General features: G+C 48.6%; 2 protein-coding genes across 4 annotated transcripts in view; both read left to right on the forward strand.

The window, feature by feature from the left end:
- The window catches only part of lrp6 (low density lipoprotein receptor-related protein 6), a 30532-nt gene extending 20833 nt beyond the window's left edge, over positions 1 to 9699 (forward strand). The window contains exons 13-23 of one of the 2 annotated variants that reach the window (XM_062382314.1): positions 105 to 307; positions 378 to 589; positions 1864 to 2054; positions 2912 to 3121; positions 3396 to 3521; positions 3591 to 3827; positions 3956 to 4066; positions 5408 to 5638; positions 5714 to 5850; positions 6152 to 6249; positions 6336 to 9699. In XM_062382314.1, coding sequence (XP_062238298.1) covers positions 105 to 307; positions 378 to 589; positions 1864 to 2054; positions 2912 to 3121; positions 3396 to 3521; positions 3591 to 3827; positions 3956 to 4066; positions 5408 to 5638; positions 5714 to 5850; positions 6152 to 6249; positions 6336 to 6642 — 2063 coding nt within the window. In that variant the 3' untranslated portion in view covers positions 6643 to 9699. Of the gene's footprint in view, positions 1 to 104; positions 308 to 377; positions 590 to 1863; positions 2055 to 2911; positions 3122 to 3395; positions 3522 to 3590; positions 3837 to 3955; positions 4067 to 5407; positions 5639 to 5713; positions 5851 to 6151; positions 6250 to 6335 lie in introns of both variants that reach the window. The other variant, XM_062382313.1, reaches the window with a different exon arrangement.
- A 799-nt stretch (positions 9700 to 10498) lies between these two features.
- tbk1 (TANK-binding kinase 1) lies at positions 10499 to 20292 on the forward strand. Of its 2 annotated transcripts, XM_062382779.1 has the most exons (21): positions 10499 to 10559; positions 11258 to 11363; positions 11872 to 12012; positions 12086 to 12215; positions 12299 to 12480; positions 12731 to 12891; positions 12968 to 13078; positions 15111 to 15290; positions 15430 to 15626; positions 15944 to 16002; positions 16116 to 16207; positions 16554 to 16655; positions 17079 to 17157; positions 17376 to 17497; positions 17580 to 17656; positions 17898 to 17937; positions 18196 to 18297; positions 18506 to 18602; positions 19058 to 19158; positions 19317 to 19388; positions 19539 to 20292. In XM_062382779.1, the coding sequence occupies exons 2-21, from the start codon at positions 11277 to 11279 to the stop codon at positions 19576 to 19578; spliced, it is 2172 nt and encodes a 723-aa protein (XP_062238763.1). In that variant the 5' UTR covers positions 10499 to 10559; positions 11258 to 11276; the 3' UTR covers positions 19579 to 20292. The 2 variants fall into 2 exon arrangements, with proteins under 2 accessions (XP_062238763.1, XP_062238764.1); XM_062382780.1 differs by lacking the exons at positions 18196 to 18297; positions 18506 to 18602; positions 19058 to 19158; positions 19317 to 19388; positions 19539 to 20292 and adding an exon at positions 18068 to 18131.
- The last annotated feature ends 45 nt before the right edge of the window (positions 20293 to 20337 follow it).

A 20337-nucleotide genomic window follows, 5' to 3' on the forward strand; every position in this document is an offset into this window, starting at 1 on the left:
ATAAGATCATCTTTGATTTTCTCTGGTGAAACAAGGTTCAGTATTTGTGACCTCGACTTCTTCAAACTGGATTTTAAAGCGTTGTCCTCTTCGTCCTCCTTCAGCTCCGACCTCCTTCCTGCTCTTCAGTCAGAAGACGGCCATTAACCGGATGGTGATTGACGAGCAGCAGAGTCCCGACATCATCCTGCCGATTCACAGCCTGAGGAACGTCCGCGCCATCGACTACGACCCTCTGGACAAGCAGCTGTACTGGATCGACTCCAAGCAGAACGTGATCCGCCGAGCGCAGGAGGACGGGAACCAGGTGAGCTGCTTCCTGTTGGAGCCGGTCCGCCGCCGTCTCCTGAGCCGCGCTAACGTCTCTTCTCTCACAGAGCATGACGGTGGTGGCGAGCTCGCTGGGCGGAGCCAGTCAGGGGCTGCAGATCTACGACCTGAGCATCGACATCTACAGCCGCTTCATCTACTGGACCAGCGAGGTCACCAACGTCATCAACGTCACCCGCACGGACGGCAGCAGAGTGGGCGTGGTCCTGAGGGGCGAGCACGACAAGCCGCGCGCCATCGTGGTCAACCCGGAGAGAGGGTCAGTGTTCACAGACCATCAGTTAGTGAAACACGTGGTCATGTGACCCCTGCAGGCGGCTCGGACGTCTGCTTCTCTTCTGTGAACGTGAAGCAGCGTTCACTTTGTGTCCTCTCGTTTGTTCTCGGGTTTGTCCTCTCGTTTGTCGTCTTGTTTGTCCTCTCGTTTGTCCTCTCGTTTGTCCTCTCGTTTGTCCTCTCGTTTGTTCTCTCGTTTGTTCTCTCGTTTGTTCTCGGGTTTGTCCTCTCGTTTGTCCTCTCGTTTGTCGTCTTGTTTGTCCTCTCGTTTGTCGTCTTGTTTGTCCTCTCGTTTGTCGTCTTGTTTGTCCTCTCGTTTGTCCTCTCGTTTGTCCTCTCGTTTGTTCTCTCGTTTGTTCTCTCGTTTGTTCTCGGGTTTGTCCTCGGGTTTGTCCTCTCGTTTGTCCTCTCGTTTGTCCTCTCGTTTGTCCTCTCGGGCTCACAGCGCTCTTGAAGCCGAGCCTCTTGTTTGTCCTCTTGTTTGTCCTCTTGTTTGTCCTCTCGTTTGTCCTCTCGTTTGTCCTCTCGTTTGTCCTCTCGTTTGTCCTCTCGTTTGTCCTCTCGTTTGTCCTCTCGTTTGTCCTCTTGTTTGTCCTCTCGTTTGTCCTCTTGTCTGTCCTCTTGTCTGTCCTCTTGTTTGTCCTCTCGTGAAGCCGAGCCTCTTGTTTGTCCTCTCGTTTGTCCTCTTGTTTGTCCTCTTGTTTGTCCTCTTGTTTGTCCTCTCGTTTGTCCTCTCGTTTGTCCTCTCGTTTGTCCTCTCGTTTGTTCTCTCGTTTGTTCTCTTGTTTGTCCTCTCGTTGGTCCTCTTGTTTGTCCTCTCGTTTGTCCTCTTGTTTGTCCTCTCGTTTGTCCTCTCGTTTGTCCTCTTGTTTGTCCTCTCGTTTGTCCTCTCGTTTGTCCTCTTGTCTGTCCTCTTGTCTGTCCTCTCGTGAAGCCGAGCCTCTCGTTTGTCCTCTCGTTTGTCCTCTTGTCTGTCCTCTCGTGAAGCCGAGCCTCTTGTTTGTCCTCTCGTTTGTCCTCTTGTTTGTCCTCTTGTTTGTCCTCTCGTTTGTCCTCTTGTCTGTCCTCTCGTGAAGCCGAGCCTCTCGTTTGGAACCATGATTGCAGGTTTCCTTCGGGCCGGGGCTCGGGCGGTGACCTCGGGGTCAATGTGTGGTCGGCAGATGTTCTGGTTCCTCCGGAGCCGAGGGAGGAAAGCAAACGTCCACTTTGAGCTACAGCGACATGAACTCCTCCTCCTCTCCTCCTCTCCCTCAGGTACATGTACTTCACCAACCTGCTGGAGCGCTCGCCAAAGATCGAGCGGGCGGCGCTGGACGGCACGGAGCGCGAGGTGCTGTTCTTCAGCGGCTTGGGGAAACCGGTCGCTCTGGCCATCGACAACGAGGTGGGGAAGTTGTTCTGGGTCGACTCCGACCTGCGACGAATCGAGAGCAGCGACCTCTCCGGTGAGTGGAGCATGAACCGCACGTCACTGACCAATCACAGACGGTTAGGAACGCTCCAATCAGATGATGAGATTACAGGATTCACGTGAGACGTCCCTGAAGCAGGACGGTCCTCAACAGTGTGACGGGTTCTACAGGAAGAGACAAGACACGACTCTCTAGATTCACTTGTAAACAAACAGAACCAGAGGGGGTGTGGGGGGGGGGGGGGGGTCGTTCAGCACATTCCTGTGATTCCCTGGTGCCCCACGCAGGCCGTCTGGAATGTGAGACATGAGTCCAAGAGGACGGTGGAGGATATAAACACCAGAGGGTCACGCTGCCCTGAACGCCCCCCCCTGTCTCAGGCAGTCAGGGCTGCTCAGGAGAGGCTGGCGCCCCCCTCAGGACAGATGGGTCAACAACAGCTGCTCAGAAAACAGATCAGTGCGTTAGTCCTGAGTGATGACATCAGATCATCCTGACTGTGACATCACGACTTGATGATGTCATTGTCTCTCATGTCTGTTCACTGGAAACATGAGGTGGTCACAGTCAGCTCAGCTGCTTTTACTTTGAAAAAACACAAGCTGGTCACAGTCAGTTCAGCTGCTTTTACTTTGAAAGAACACAAGCTGAGTTGGGGGTGGCCAGCAGGCGGCGTCTGTCATTACAGATCATAGACATAATTGTTGTGGATGTTTTTCTGAAGTTGCTTCTTGTTGTCTGACCTGGTGTATCCCTGTCCCCTCCCCTTGCCCCCCCCCCCCCCCCCCCTCAGTTTATCACCTCTTTCGTTGCTTCTCTTCCTGAAGTTTTTTGCCCGACAACCTTGTTTTTGTTTTTTTCCCTGGTGCCTCTTTAAAACCTGACTCCAGGAGCCAATCGGATCGTGATCGCAGACTCCAACATCCTGCAGCCGGTGGGGCTGACGGTGTTCGGGAACCATCTCTACTGGATCGACAAGCAGCAGCAGATGATCGAACGCATCCACAAGACCACGCGGGAGGGACGCACCAAGATCCAGGCTCGCATCGGCTACCTGAGCGACATCCACGCCGTGCACGAGCTCGACATGCAGGAGTACAGTGAGTCTGCCTGCCCCCCCCAAGGCATGATGGGAGCTGTGGGTTCGAAACTATGAACATTCCACCTGAATAGAAAAGGAAATGAAGCCAGAATAGCTTTTCATCTATTCTCCTTCATTAACTTGTCCTGAAAACATGAAGTGATGTTTGTGTGGCGACCGGCTGGTGAGCGGCTCTTTGAGAAGCAGCTGCTCATTTGAACAACTTTGATAAAACTTTGAGTTGAAGGAACTCTTCTGCTGTCGTGTCCTCACCGGTTCTGTTTGGTTCTCAGGTAAACATCCGTGCACGTGGGACAACGGCGGCTGCTCCCACATCTGCATCGTGAAAGGCGACGGGACGACTCGCTGCTCGTGTCCCGTCCACCTGGTGCTGCTGCAGGACGAGCTGTCCTGTGGAGGTGAGACTGCCCCCCCCCCCCCCCCCCGCTCTGCTCAGACTGAATCTCACCGTGTGGTTTCCTCCTCAGAGCCTCCCACCTGCTCCCCGGAGCAGTTCTCCTGCACGTCGGGCGAGGTGGACTGCATCCCTCAGGCCTGGAGGTGCGACGGTTACGCCGAGTGCGACGACAGAAGCGACGAGGACGAGTGTCCCGTGTGCTCCGAGGCCGAGTTCCAGTGCGACAGCCGCCAGTGCATCGACTTGAGTCTGCGCTGCAACGGAGAGTTCAACTGTCAGGACCGGTCGGACGAGAGCAAGTGTGAAGGTGTGACAGGTAACAGGCCGACCCACACCTGCTCAAAGCAGTTAGCTCAGCAGCTAGCCTACTAGCATCCGTGTGTGAACCAATGAGCTGCTTGTTTAACAATCTATAAATCTTTGTTTGTCTCTCAGTGCGTTGTCCTCCGGATCAGTTCACCTGCTCCAACGGGTTGTGCATCGGGAAACACAAGAAGTGCGACAACAACATGGACTGCACGGACAACTCGGACGAGCTGGGCTGCTGTGAGTCCTCATGTCCTCATGTCCTCATGTCCTCATGTCCTCATGTCCACATGTCCTCATGTCCTCATGTCCACATGTCCTCACGCCCTCACGTCCTAACGTCCTAACGTCCTAACGTCCTCACGTCCTCACGTCCTAACGTCCTCATGTCCTCACGCCCTCACGTCCTCACGTCCTAACGTCCTAACGTCCTCACGTCCTAACGCCCTCACGCCCTCACGCCCTCACGTCCTCACGTCCTAACGTCCTCACGTCCTCACGTCCTCATGTACTTACGTCCTAACGTCCTCACGTCCTCATGTCCTCATGTCCTCATGTCCTCATGTCCTCATGTCCTCATGTCCTCACTTCCTCACGTCCTCACGTCCTCACGTCCTCACGTCCTCATGTCCTCACGTCCTCACGTCCTCACTTCCTCATGTCCTCACTTCCTCATGTCCTCACGTCCTCACGTCCTCAATTCCTCACGTACTAACGTCCTCACGTCCTCATGTACTAACGTCCTAACGTCCTCACGTCCTCACGTCCTCACGTCCTCACGTCCTCACGTCCTCACTTCCTCACGTCCTCACGTCCTCACGTCCTCACGTCCTCATGTACTAACGTCCTCACGTCCTCATGTACTAACGTCCTCACGTCCTCATGTACTAACGTCCTAACGTCCTCACGTCCTCACGTCCTCACGTCCTCACGTCCTCACTTCCTCACGTCCTCACGTCCTCACGTCCTCACGTCCTCACGTCCTCACTTCCTCACGTCCTCACGTCCTCACGTCCTCACGTCCTCACTTCCTCACGTCCTCACGTCCTCACGTCCTCACTTCCTAATGTCCTCACGTCCTCATGTCCTCACTTCCTAATGTCCTCACGTCCTCACGTCCTCACGTCCTCACTTCCTCACGTCCTCACTTCCTCACGTCCTCACTTCCTCATGTCCTCACGCCCACACGTCCTCACGTCCTCACGTCCTCACTTCCTAATGTCCTCACGTCCTCACGTCCTCACGTCCTCACTTCCTCACGTCCTCACGTCCTCACTTCCTCACGTCCTCACTTCCTCACGTCCTCACGTCCTCACGTCCTCACGTCCTCACTTCCTCACGTCCTCACGTCCTCACGTCCTCACTTCCTAATGTCCTCACGTCCTCACGTCCTCACGTCCTCACTTCCTCACTTCCTAACGTCCTCATGTCCTCATATCCTCACGTCCTCACGTCCTCACGCCCACACGCCCTCACGTCCTCACGTCCTCATGTCCTCATGTCCTCACGTCAAAGTCCAGAATGGAAACATTAAAGTGAGAATCATCATCTACTGGTTTGACGTCATCCTCTGTGTTTCAGATCCGACTGAAGAGCCGCCTTCTCCACCCAACACCACCATCGGAGCCATCGTGGCCGTGGTCATGGCGTTGTTCGTGGTCGGCGCCGTGTATTTCGTGTGTCAGCGCGTCCTCTGTCCGCAGATGAAGGACGATGGCGAGACGGTCACAAATGATTTCGTGGTTCACGGGCCGTCGTCTGTGCCGCTGGGCTACGTCCCGCACCCCAGCTCGCTGTCCAGCTCCCTGCCCGGTGAGACGCCAGGGCCGCTGAGCGCCGTCCCCACGTCCCTGAACAAACACCCCACTGACGTCTGCTTTCTAACAGGAATGTCCAGAGGGAAGTCTGTGATTGGTTCCCTCAGCATCATGGGCGGGAGCAACGGGCCGCCGTACGACCGCGCCCACGTCACGGGGGCGTCGTCCAGCAGCTCGTCCAGCACCAAGGGAACCTACTTCCCCCCGGTGAGAGAGCCGCTCAGAATCTACAGCAGAGCAATCAACTTTCTGTTCATCAGATCATAATCGATAATTGATCAGTTCTTGGAAATGTAACCGAAGTTTCTCTGAACTTTGAAACGTTTTCTGACCGATTTGAACGTGACACAGTTTCTGATGAGCTCAGAGGTTTCAAACAATTTGACCTTCAACCTTTTTATTATATATAATAAAGCTTCAGTGATAATTAAAGTCGTTATTCTCTTAACACTGTTATTGTTCACTGGAGTTTTTCTACAGACATGAAGAATTTGATTGTGTGTTTCAGATCCTGAACCCCCCCCCGTCCCCGGCCACAGTTCGCTCCCAGTACACGATGGAGTTCGGTTATTCCTCCAACAGCCCGTCCACCCACCGCTCCTACAGGTGAGGCCGGTGCAGCCGGCTCCTCCGATCCACTGACATGTGTAAATAAAGGTCACGTCTGAATCTGTGTTCTCTCCGTCTCTCAGCTACCGGCCCTACACCTATCGTCACTTCGCCCCCCCCACCACCCCCTGCAGCACCGACGTGTGCGACAGCGACTACACGCCGGGACGCCGGGCGCCGCCCAAGTCCAGCGCCGCTGCCGCCTCCAAGGGCTACACCAGCGACCTCAACTACGACTCGGAGCCGTTCCCGCCGCCGCCGACGCCCCGCAGCCAGTACCTGTCAGCGGAGGAGAACTGTGAGAGCTGCCCCCCCTCGCCTTACACCGAGCGCAGCTACTCGCACCACCTCTACCCGCCGCCGCCTTCGCCCTGCACGGACTCCTCGTGAGCCACGCCACTGCCCCGCCCCTCCACACAGCTCCGCCCCCTCACTGTTAATAGCAATTGTGCATAAATGAGGCTCAAAATGGGAACGAGAGACTGAGCGAGCGAGCGAGGAAACAGGAGGGAGAGAGAAACGGAGCTGACGGACATTTGTACAAAAAGAGAAAAACATATTTATATATTTTCTATACAGTGTTTACTGATGACATCATCGACGTTTGTATTAAGAAATTTGTACATTTTTTAAGAAAAGGTTTTTATTAAAATCATCACAAATATACGTTGCCTTAAAAACCACAGAGGACGACGCCGAAGGACGAGAACAGTGAAAACTGGGCGGGGGGGGGGGACGTTCAAATGAACTGATGCCAAATATGAAAACATCTTGCGGCGGCGGCAGGAGACCAGAGGAGCCCCTCCCCCACCCTCACAGCTGCCATCTTGTCTGCAGTGACCATGTGACGCGGGTGAGGACGGCGTGGACGTGACTCATGAACAGAGACGTTGAAGTTCAAACTCTAAGCAATAAAACAAAAAGGCACATATTTATCTCCAGCGTCTCCCAGCAGGAGGCGCTACCGAGGCTCAGAGGACACGGGCCTGAAGCTACTTCTTCTTCTGATGAAATCTTCTCCAGCTGTGATAGAAGTGTCCTTGTGTCCCCTCCAGGCCTCCGTACTAACCATCCTTCCCACTAAACGTCTGTCACGTGACCCACATCCAGGAGATTTAAACCAAAACGTTTGCATATGTTTGACTTTTTTTTTGTTTTCGCTGAAACGTTTGTTTCACGATCATCGGATCTAGTTTCCGTGGAGCAGCGTTCCGGCGAGGACGCGACCTTGTGCCTGAGCAGTTTCATCTCCGTGTTTTTTATCGTTGTTCGTGGAGGAAATCACTGCCCACTAAATGCTATATAGTATTTTTGTACCACATATTGTGTAGATAACGTATTTATAAGCTCTATAGAAAATCCTTGTAAATCTTTCATTGAACTCTGCAGTACTTTTCATTCCGTCTTTTTTTATATTGCATCATTATATATTTTTCTACAGAAAATCAAACGTAGGGCGTCAATCCGCGCTCGGTGGAGTTGAGGAACTTATCCAGGTTTTCAGTGTCTGTTGATGTAGCGTCGGACTGTCTGTGCCAAACTCTGTGTTGTTCCTTGGTGGAGGCGTCGGGAGCCGAGTCGGAACCAGAGGTGGAACCACGACGTGTGGGTCTGGGTTCTCCTGGTTCCTCTGATTCACTTTGTGTTTCACGTCCCTGACGTTCGGTTCGAGAGGAAGTGAAACTCGAGTCGGTTTGAATCACAAAGTTCAAGTTCTATAACTTCCTCTGTGACCATGTTACCAAGTCCTCAACAGACCTGAGACCTTTTCAATTTTAAACTTTTATATTTCATCAAATTTCCGACACTACGGTTATAAATTAATGATTATGAAACATTAATGAAGTTTGTGTTGTTCAGGTAAAGATTCTTCTCGTGATTATTGTCACCGGTTTCTAATCAACCTCTAAAGACGTGTTCAATGTTCCCAGACTCGATTAAAGACCCGGATCAATAACATGAAATCTGACAAATTCATGATTTCATATTTACAGATGGACAACATGGAGTCTCCAAAGTGCCAAACTGTCATTTTAAGAATCTTATGCACACAATATAGTTACTTTACAATATTTCTGTGCGCACAATGTTTTTGTTTCGTTATTCGATTTAAATATTTAACGTTTGTTCAGTTCTGTTGAGACTCTTCAGATTGAACAAAACATTTGAACAATCTGAACCGATCTCGAGCCGGAAGTTCAGTTCGTCTCCCGCTGCCTCCACACACACACACACACACACACACACACACACACACACACGTCTAGTTAATCATCTTTGGAAAGATTCTCATTCGCTAACTGCACTTTACAGAACTTTTTAGCTGATTTCCGGTACAAAACGTTGTGGTCGGAGTAAAGTTTTGTAAAGTTGATGTCAACAAAGGAAAGAAAAATCTGAGGCGTGGGACGGACATCTTCAGACGAGTCCCACGAGTCTGGACGAGACGTTTGTTAAATTATTCCCTCGAACCATTTTGGATTAGTTCAGTTTAAACCTCAAACCCCTGAATTCATCCTTCAGATCAATGATCAAATCAAAGTGAGAAGAGGTTCAGTGAAGAAGTCGTTTGATTTGATATTTGAGGAGTAAAATGTATGAATCTGACGGACACAGCAGATGGAGGTGATTTGTGTGATGATGTAAATCATGTTGAGTTGATTTCAACTTGATCTGTAAGAATCATCTGACAGCTTTTCTTTATTCGCTCTTATATCAAACCTTCAAGTTTTTAATGTAAGGAGCCAAAATAATCAAGTATTATATATTAACACGGACTTGAATAAAATTAAGTTATTGAATGTTAATATTGATATTTTTCTTTTAAAATTCACTCATAGTTTGATCCTTAAACGTGAGGATGGGAGGTCAACGAGGTCGTGACCTGACCGATATTTCACTTTCAACATGTTGAGGTTTGATTCTTAGTTCTGATCATTTGTGGGAATAATTTATCAAATTGAAAAGTTCCTCCAGACTTTTGGAGAATTCGTCTGCGGTGGAAGTGAAACAGAAATGAGTCGAATCCTCTCGAGTCCACGTTCTTCCCGCCCTGGCTGAACTTTGACCTGAAGGAGACGTTCAGGTCGTGAAGAACGTTCGAGAAAAGGTCAAAGGAAGTAGAAATGTTTTAAATGATTGAAACATGCCGAGTCATGTTTTATAATAGTAAAGAAGCACTTTGGTGTTCCGGTCTCTTGGAGGTTCGAACAGGAAACGGAAGTTGGTGTCGTCGTGTTTTGAAATGTCCGGTTCGATCCCGCGGTGCTTTGCCAGGAAGTGGAGACGACAACGTGTGGCTCGTCTCGTGCGTTTCACTCTTTACCATGACTGCTCAGCTGTAAACCACCAGATGAACAGCGCCACCCAGCGGCCAACATAAGCTGTAACTCATGAAATGCTGATTTTTGTTTTCTTTTTGTTAAATATAAAGTGAGTGAACTTTTACCTTCGTGTCTGAGTGATGATTGATGAGGAAACATAACTTCATATATTAAAATCTTACTGTGGAATAATGTTTACACATACTGCTACTTTGTGTGTACAGTTATACTGGAATTGTATTGTATTTGTGTAGAACCTTTTATACAGTTTATGGGGCGGTGTGGCCTAGTGGTTAGAGTGGTGGCTCCCCAACATGAAGGTTGCCGGTTCAAACCCCACTCTCACCCATCTGCATGCGTGTCCTTGGCAAGATACTGAACCCCTTAATGGCCCCTCATAAATGTTGAGTGTACCAATTGTAAGTCGCTTTGGATGACACGTAATGTAATAATACAAACACAAACAGGAACTGAGCTTTACTGTAAATTACATAAAGACTCCTAATTTTAGATTAAATTGTGTAAACAATTTGACTTTATAGAAGGGAGACGTCATTCATATAATTATATATATGCTAATAATACACTCAGGCAGTGTGATGATCAATATTAAATCAGTTTTGAGTTTCGATGTTTTTGTTGACTAAGAATCACTTTCACTTCTAGAGCTTTTTCCTTTACCGTAATAACGGTAAAGTTCTTAGTTTGATCCTTTGGATTCTAATAAAGATAATTGTAATCATAATAATTAGGGTAATGCATGTTACTTATTCAAACCTTACTTGATCCACCGATAATAATAATTTTATAATAATAATATTGACAGCTGAGTTTTTATTTGAATGTGCGCAGCTCTTGATACTTTACGGTAGAGCTCTGCCACTCTATAACCACGCCTCTTTACCTCACTCCATGAAGTGATTGGTCCACGTGTGTCACATGACTCGTCAGAGCGGAAGTGAAGGACTGGGCCGCAGAGCGAAGGTGAGAAACAAACCGGAACAAAAAGATCGTTAAAAACCGTAAAGACGTGTTTTCACCGGCACATGACGTCACTTAGCGTCTTCACTACCGGGCCCGGTGTGTCGCGCCGTTTGATCGCGAACGTGTTCGTTAAATGATCGAGTTCACGTCACGAGACACGAAATGAGAACACGTCATAAACACAACCCGTTCAGTGGTGAACGTTAAACACGCACAGTACGTTAATAACGTTAATCTAACGTTTCTGTAATGTGCGTGGTAATGCGTATGTGTTTGTGTGTTTGTGTGTTAATGTTTGTGCGTTTGTATCTGCGTGTGTCTGTTTGTGTGTTCGTGCGTGTTCGTGCGTGCGTGTATGTATTCGTGCTTGTATGTATATGTTGTTGAATTAACTTTATTTAAAATCATCAGTAACAAACAAACGATGGTCACGTGATGAAACGGGAATTTCCCACTGACACAGTGACGTCACTGCGTGTCAGTTAACGACTGCACCCAAAAACAAAATAAACTTTATTTGAAAAATAAAATGTTTATTATCTAGAATGAGAAATAGAAAATATCAAGTTGACTGAGAACTGTGTGTGTGTGTGTGTGTGTGTGTGTGTGTGTGTGTGTGTGTGTGTGTGTGTGTGTGTGTGTGTGTGTGTGTGTGTGTGTGTGTGTGTGTGTGTGTGTGTCTCTCTCTCTCTCTCCAGGGAAAGCAGCAGCCTCAGGATGCAGAGCACCACTAACTACCTGTGGCTGATCTCAGACCTGCTGGGTCAGGGAGCCACGGCCAACGTCTACCGGGGTCGACACAAGGTACGAGCTGGACCGGGCTCAGACTAATCTCTGGGGAGTGGTCGAGAAATGGTGACAAAGTGCTGAGTCATAGGTAGAAGACATGAAGAGAGTTTGTGGTGATCAGAGCTGAGGACGAGTCAGGTGATGTAAACATGGTCACATGGTAACACGTCACTTCCTGTCTGTGCCGGCTCCGCCCCCACCTGAACCATGTGGACGATGGAATTTCCCCAAACGGCTTCGGAGCCGTCGGTTTCGTTTCATGTGAACTGAGTGTGAAGAACAAACACTTCATTAACTTCACATTGAAACTCGTACATGTTCACGTTCCATCTGATTTAAACAGACACACAAATATTAATATCTTATATAAATATATATCCTTCTATGTGTTTATATCAACGTTCAGCTGATCTGCTGTAGAATAGATTAACTCTATACAATCGTATAACAACAGTAACATCATCCTTTATACACACACACATTGATACTGTCTCCTCTTTGTGTGACTCCTGTGTTTGTGTAGAAAACCGGGGACCTGTACGCCGTCAAGGTTTTCAACAACCTGAGCTTCCTGCGGCCGCTGGACGTCCAGATGAGGGAGTTTGAGGTTCTGAAGAAACTCAACCACAAGAACATCGTGAAGCTCTTCGCGGTGGAGGAAGAGGTCGGTGTCGCGTCGTGAACGTTGTGTCCTCTGGTGCAGCGGGTGTGTAACGTGCTCTTCCTCCTGTGGGCAGTCGAACACGCGGCACAAGGTGCTGGTGATGGAGTACTGTCCCTGTGGAAGCCTCTACACCGTGCTGGAGGAGTCGTCCAACGCCTACGGGCTCCCGGAGGACGAGTTCCTCATCGTCCTGCACGATGTCGGTGAGTCCGTGAGACCATCAGATGCTAGAAATGTGTCGCCCATGTTCTCTGTGCTGCTCTCTGATTGGCTGTGGCTCCTCCAGTGGCTGGTATGAACCACCTGAGAGAATACGGCATCGTTCATCGAGACATCAAACCAGGAAACATCATGAGGGTGATCGGAGAGGACGGCTGCTCCGTCTACAAGCTGACGGACTTCGGGGCGGCGAGGGAGCTGGAGGACGACGAGCAGTTTGTGTCTCTGTACGGGACCGAGGAATATCTGGTGAGAGACAACAGGAAGTGACCGCCCCCCCGGCTCGGTTTGTTTTATTGATTCGAGTTGATTAGAAAAACATAACATAGAATTGAAGGTGTTTAGAAAATAAATCCAAATATAAAGAAGATACATCATGATAAAAGGAGAATAACGGGTTTGAATTCAAAACTTTAATTTAACAGACGTGAGAGTTGGAGGGAATCTGTCAGACTGGTTCATGGAAAGTTCTTCTCTTCTTCACGTGTTTCCTCCGCAGCATCCCGACATGTACGAGCGCGCCGTGCTGAGAAAAGACCACCAGAAGAAGTACGGAGCCACCGTGGATCTGTGGAGCATCGGCGTCACCTTCTACCACGCCGCCACCGGCAGCCTCCCGTTCCGGCCGTTCGAGGGGCCGCGCAGGAACAAGGAAGTGATGTAAGAGCTCGCCGTGAGGGAGAAGCTGTTTGTTCAGACACGACATGAAAGTGACGGAGGTGTTTGTTTGTCTCAGGTATAAAATCATCACCGAGAAACCGTCCGGGACCATCTCCGGTCACCAGAAGTCTGAGAACGGGAAGATCGAGTGGAGCACGGAGATGCCGGTGTCCTGCAGTCTGTCAAAGTACGAGCTCGTCCTCGGTGTCTCACTGATGTCCTTCTGCTCTCGTCCTCGGTGTCTCACTGATGTCCTTCTGCTCTCGTCTCTGTGTCTCACTGATGTCCTTCTGCTCTCGTCTCTGTGTCTCACTGATGTCCTTCTGCTCTCGTCCTCTGTGTCTCACTGATGTCCTTCTGCTCTCGTCTCTGTGTCTCACTGATGTCCTTCTGCTCTCGTCTCTGTGTCTCACTGATGTCCTTCTGCTCTCGTCTCTGTGTCTCACTGATGTCCTTCTGCTCTCGTCTCTGTGTCTCACTGATGTCCTTCTGCTCTCGTCCTCTGTGTCTCACTGATGTCCTTCTGCTCTCGTCTCTGTGTCTCACTGATGTCCTTCTGCTCTCGTCTCTGTGTCTCACTGATGTCCTTCTGCTCTCGTCTCTGTGTCTCACTGATGTCCTTCTGCTCTCGTCCTCTGTGTCTCACTGATGTCCTTCTGCTCTCGTCTCTGTGTCTCACTGATGTCCTTCTGCTCTCGTCTCTGTGTCTCACTGATGTCCTTCTGCTCTCGTCTCTGTGTCTCACTGATGTCCTTCTGCTCTCGTCTCTGTGTCTCACTGATGTCCTTCTGCTCTCGTCTCTGTGTCTCACTGATGTCCTTCTGCTCTCGTCCTCTGTGTCTCACTGATGTCCTTCTGCTCTCGTCTCTGTGTCTCACTGATGTCCTTCTGCTCTCGTCTCTGTGTCTCACTGATGTCCTTCTGCTCTCGTCTCTTTGTCTCACTGATGTCCTTCTGCTCTCGTCCTCTGTGTCTCACTGATGTCCTTCTGCTCTCGTCTCTTTGTCTCACTGATGTCCTTCTGCTCTCGTCCTCTGTGTCTCACTGATGTCCTTCTGCTCTCGTCTCTTTGTCTCACTGATGTCCTTCTGCTCTCGTCCTGTGTGTCTCACTGATGTCCTTCTGCTCTCGTCCTCTGTGTCTCACTGATGTCCTTCTGCTCTCGTCTCTGTGTCTCACTGATGTCCTTCTGCTCTCGTCTCTGTGTCTCACTGATGTCCTTCTGCTCTCGTCCTCTGTGTCTCACTGATGTCCTTCTGCTCTCGTCCTGTGTGTCTCACTGATGTCCTTCTGCTCTCGTCCTGTGTGTCTCACTGATGTCCTTCTGCTCTCGTCTCTGTGTCTCACTGATGTCCTTCTGCTCTCGTCTCTGTGTCTCACTGATGTCCTTCTGCTCTCGTCCTCTGTGTCTCACTGATGTCCTTCTGCTCTCGTCTCTGTGTCTCACTGATGTCCTTCTGCTCTCGTCTCTTTGTCTCACTGATGTCCTTCTGCTCTCGTCCTCTGTGTCTCACTGATGTCCTTCTGCTCTCGTCTCTTTGTCTCACTGATGTCCTTCTGCTCTCGTCCTCTGTGTCTCACTGATGTCCTTCTGCTCTCGTCTCTTTGTCTCACTGATGTCCTTCTGCTCTCGTCCTGTGTGTCTCACTGATGTCCTTCTGCTCTCGTCCTCTGTGTCTCACTGATGTCCTTCTGCTCTCGTCCTCTGTGTCTCACTGATGTCCTTCTGCTCTCGTCCTGTGTGTCTCACTGATGTCCTTCTGCTCTCGTCTCTGTGTCTCACTGATGTCCTTCTGCTCTCGTCTCTGTGTCTCACTGATGTCCTTCTGCTCTCGTCCTCTGTGTCTCACTGATGTCCTTCTGCTCTCGTCTCTGTGTCTCACTGATGTCCTTCTGCTCTCGTCTCTTTGTCTCACTGATGTCCTTCTGCTCTCGTCCTCTGTGTCTCACTGATGTCCTTCTGCTCTCGTCCTGTGTGTCTCACTGATGTCCTTCTGCTCTCGTCCTGTGTGTCTCACTGATGTCCTTCTGCTCTCGTCCTCTGTGTCTCACTGATGTCCTTCTGCTCTCGTCTCTGTGTCTCACTGATGTCCTTCTGCTCTCGTCCTGTGTGTCTCACTGATGTCCTTCTGCTCTCGTCTCTGTGTCTCACTGATGTCCTTCTGCTCTCGTCCTCTGTGTCTCACTGATGTCCTTCTGCTCTCGTCTCGGTGTCTCAGGGGTCTGCAGAGCCTCCTGACTCCGGTTCTCGCCAACATCCTGGAGGCCGATCAGGAGAAGTGTTGGGGCTTCGACCAGTTCTTCGCGGAGACCAACGACATCCTGCACAGAGCCGTGGTCTACGTGTTCAGTCTGCAGCAGGCCACGCTGCATCGCGTCTACATCCACGAATACAACACGTGAGGAGAAGAAGAGCTCCGTCACATCTGCTGCTTACAAACATCTGGTTTCAATTATTCACATACTATCTCACACACACAATAAGAAACGACCTGAAGTCCCTTCGTTCTGTGTCTGTGGTTCTTAATGTGTCCACAGGGCGGCGCTGTTCCAGGAGCTGATGTCCCGCAGGACGAACATCCCGCTCCACAACCAGGAGCTGCTGTACGAGGGACGCCACCTGGTCCTGGACCCAAACCGCCAGGCCAAGAACTTCCCCAAGACGTCCAGAGAAAACCCCATCATGCTCGTCAGCCGCGAGTCCGTCGCCACCGTGGGACTCATCTTTGAAGATCGTACGTAGTGACACCCTGCTGCCTGCAGGGCGGCGACAGAGTGAAGAGCTGCGGTTCCTTAAATAAGATTAAAACGAATTAAAAACAAAGAAATCTCCATCAGTAGAACTCAATCATTTTCTTTAATTATGTCCAAACAAACACAGTGGGGATGTAGTTTCATTCAAATCAAACACTAGTGATGATGTGTCATCAAGATAATCATTGTTAACTTTTTCCTTTGAAGGTAGAAACTGATTTTCTTTAATGTTTAATATTTAAATTAAAAAACAGGAAACGGACGCGGGGTCTAACTCGTAGCGTTTGTGTCTTCACAGCGAGTCCTCCTAAAGTCCAGCCCCGCTACGACCTGGACCTGGACGCCAGCTACGCAAAGGTACGAATTCATCCAAACAACACCAAGAATAAAGAAGCATGTTCAAGTTAAGTTGTGATCTGAGAATCCTGCCCTGTGATTGGCTGAGCCTCGTGTTTCCTGTCGTTGCTCAGACGTTTGCAGGCGACGTGGGACACTTGTGGAAAACCTCCGAGTCTCTGCTGGTTTATCAGGAGCTGGTGAGAAAAGGAGTTCGAGGTTTGAAGTGAGTTTGAGAACGAAACATGAAACTGATCTTTTAACGCAACTCGCTAAAAATCCACGAGGGATTCCTTTCTGGTTTTAAAATCTATATATCAAGAAAACTCAAACTTATTAGAAGCTGAAGGTGCAAAACAATGTTCTAGATAAAAACTGGAAAGCTGTTCTGTCTCTCTGTCTGTTGTCTATCTGTCTGTCCCTCTGTCTCTCTGTCTCTCTGTCTCTCTCTCTCTCCGTCTCTCTGTCTGTCTGTCCCTCTGTCTCTCTGTCTCTCTCTCTCTCCGTCTCTCTGTCTCTCTATCTGTCTGTCCCTCTGTCTCTCTGTCTCTCTGTCTGTCTCTCTCTCACAGTGAGCTGATGAAGGAGGACTACAGTGAGATCCAACACAAGAAGTCTGAGGTTTTCCATCTTTGTAACTACTGCACAAAGATACTGGAGAGAACTGAGCAGCTGTGAGTGACACACACGTCTCTCCATCTCTGTCTCCCTCTCTCTCTCTCTCTGTCTCTCTCTCTCCCCTTGTCTCTCTCTCTCTCCTTGTGTCTCTCTCTCTCTCCCCTTGTCACTCTCTCTCTCTCCTTGTCTCTCTCTCTCTGTCTCTCTCTCCCCTTGTCTCTCTCTCTCTCCTTGTCTCTCTCTCTCTCTGTCTGTCTCTCTCTCTCTCTCTCTCTCTGTCTCTCTCTCTCCCCTTGTCTCTCTCTCTCTCCTTGTCTCTCTCTCTCTCTCTGTCTTGTCTCTCTCTCTCTCTCTGTCTCTCTCTCTCTCTCTGTCTCTCTCTCTGTCTCTCTCTCTCACTCTGTCTCTGTCTCTCTCTCTGTCTCTGTCTCTCTCTCTGTCTCTGTCTCTGTCTCTAACTGTCCCCTGTGGCTGTGTAGGTTCGAGGTGCTGATGCAGGCAAACCTCCTGTCGTCAGAATACGACGAGATCTCAGACATGCACAAGAAAATCATCAGAGTGAGTTGTGTGTGTGTGTGTGTGTGTGTGTGTGTGTGTGTGTGTGTGTGTGTGTGTGTGTGTGTGTGTGTGTGTGTGTGTGTGTGTGTGTGTGTGTGTGTGTGTGTGTGTGTGTGTGTGTGTGTGTGTGTGTGTGTGTGTGTGTGTGTGTGTGTGTGTGTGTGTGTGTGAACTGTGCGTCTCTGGTTGTTGTGTGATAATTAGTGTGTGTGTTGCAGATCTCTGGAACTTTGGAGCCGATCGAACGAACGACACAAGACATCAAGAGTAAGTTTGTCCCCGGAGGCCTCCTGACGGACAGCTGGACGCAGCAGGTGGGGACGCACCCCAAAGACAGGAAGTAAGACGTGTGTGTGACTACTCCAGAACACACTCTGATGTCAGCTGGAGGCGTTGTGTGACCTGAGTTTGTGTCGTTCCAGTGTGGAGAAAATCAAAGTGCTGTTGGACGCCATCACGGCGATTTATCACCAGTTCAAGAAGGACAAAGCAGAAAGACGTGAGTCCCTCGTCCAATAGGATGAAAGCATCTGTTTTAATAGTTTGAAAATCATTGTCTGATAAATATCAGCTTTAGATAGATTATTATTTTAATGAATATATAAGTATTTGATGTTTCATAGTTTATTGAATTGTTGAATATGATCTTTTCTGTGAGTCACTGATTTGCTCTGAAACATCTTATAACTTGGAAGTTTGTCACAGAAATAAGGTCTGTTATTGTTATTATTTTTCTTAAGGTTTGCCGTACAACGAGGAGCAGATCCACAAGTTTGATAAGTAAGTTTCATTTAAACAGAGTAACGCTGGGCTTTTATTGTGAAGGTCTGACTGTGTGTCTCTCAGATTGAAGCTGGTTCTTCATGCGAGTAAAGCTTTTATTGTGAAGGTCTGACTGTGTGTCTCTCAGACAGAAGCTGGTTCTTCATGCGAGTAAAGCTTTTATTGTGAAGGTCTGATTGTGTGTCTCTCAGACAGAAGCTGGTTCTTCATGCGAGTAAAGCTTTTATTGTGAAGGTCTGACTGTGTGTCTCTCAGACAGAAGCTGGTTCTTCATGCGAGTAAAGCTCGTTCCCTGTTCACTGAAGAATGTGCCATGAAGTATCGTCTGTTCATCTCCAAGAGTGAAGAGTGGATGAGGTAAAAACACAAGAGCATGTTTATCATTCTCACCTTCATCCCTTCATTCCTTCATCTCTTCTTCTCTTCATTATTTCATGTCTTCATCTCTTCACCTCTTCTTCTCTTCACCTCTTCTTCTCTTCACCTCTTCTTCTCTTCTTCTCTTCTTCTCTTCTTCTCTTCATCTCTTCTTCCCAGCTGGCTCTGACCTGTGTTGTGTTTGCAGGAAGGTTCATCACGTGAGGAAGCAGCTGCTCACCCTGTCGGGTCAGCTGATCAGCATCGAGAAGGAGGTCACCATGCTGATGGAGCGAACCATCAAGGTAAACAGGCGTCATGTGACCTGAGACGCTCACTTTCTGAATCTGAACTTTTTCTTTATTTCTTTTATTAAAATCACACCTGAGTGTAGCTTCTCTTTACACTGTGTATATATGGATCCAATTCATTTATATTTGTTTTATTTATAAAATATTTAAACTCTTTTACTTTAAGTAAAAATCATGAAACTAAAACCTATGTCCCTCTGTCTCTCCATCTGTCTCTCTGTCTGTCTCTCTGTCTCTCCGTCTGTCTCTCTGTCCCTCCGTCTGTCTGTCTCTCTGTCTGTCCGTCTCTCTGTCTGTCTCTCTGTCTCTCTGTCTCTCCGTCTGTCTCTCTGTCTGTCTCTCTGTCCCTCCGTCTGTCTGTCTCTCTGTCTGTCCGTCTCTCTGTCTGTCCGTCTCACTGTCTGTCCCTCTGTCTCTCTGTCTGTCCCTCTGTCTCTCTGTGTGTCCAGCTGCAGGAGCAGCTGCCTCAGAAGGTCCTTCCACTGGTTTCCAGTGGGATGAAGCCTCAGGCCTACCTGAGTCAGAACACACTGGTGGAGATGACGCTCGGGTAATTGATCCTCATCATCATCGTCACCATGACGACCACATCTTTCAGATAAAATCATTTGAGTCAATTAAAATATCAAGTTTTATTTTAAGCTGAACGATGGAGTCGTCACGTTAAACACGTTAAAGACGTGTTGCTGACTTCATGTTGTGCTTCAGGATGAAGAAGCTGAAGGAGGAGATGGAGGGCGTGGTCAAAGAGCTGGCAGAGAACAACCACTTCCTAGAGAGGTCAGAGACACACACACACACACACACTGACACACACAGACACACACGCGTCACTGGGGGAAGTTTCAATCATCTAGTTAATAAAACCTTCTCTCGTCTAACAACCATCTGAGGAGGTGTTTTCTTGACCATGTGACTTTGTCTCCTCAGGTTCGGGACGTTGACGCTGGACGGAGGACTGAGAGGATGAGCAGCTTCAACAGATTCTGTCTTTAACTTGTAAATAAAGTTGGACTGAGACAGAGAGTGTTTGGATTGAACGAGCCTCTCGGACTCGTCTGTGACTCGTCTGTGACTCGTCTGTGACTCTGCTGCTTCACAAACAGCTCTGATCAGCTCACCTGTCGGGATGAGACGTGTCAATCAAATTCTGACCTGAAGGAAATGAAGCTGTGAAACAGAAGCATCACTCAAGAGCCCGGGACGTCCTGCTGGGACACATGAGCACCTGAGACGTTCATCTGTAACTACAAATGAATCATTACATTTGAATGTATTTTTAGTGTTTGGTGTGTTTTCAGGTGTTTCATTAATGATTATATAACGAAGCATGTAATTGTAATAAATCTTTAAAAGATATAAAATGCAGAATATAATTGAAAATACTTTCACTTACTACAGATGACTAATTATCCCATTGAAAATGATAAATTACCTTTGGACTAAGTGACATTTGAATATTTGACGTCAACAAGCTGATACTATTTGTTTTATTAGTTTTTTTTTCTATTTAATTTCTTATTTATTGTTTGTTCAAAACAATCAATAAACATTATGGGATATTTTCTCTGGACAGTACTTACATAACTACCAGTACCAGACATTAATTAGTTTGGTCGATAATCATCATTCAAAACGTTCAGCAACGCAAAAAAACCTGTAAATAAATATAAATCTGAACATTTCTGAGTCTCTGTTTCTGTTTCATGCTTCCATTTAAAAATGGCTG

This window comes from Platichthys flesus, chromosome 23, assembly GCF_949316205.1.
Source record: "Platichthys flesus chromosome 23, fPlaFle2.1, whole genome shotgun sequence".
Classification (NCBI taxonomy): Eukaryota; Metazoa; Chordata; class Actinopteri; order Pleuronectiformes; family Pleuronectidae; genus Platichthys; species Platichthys flesus.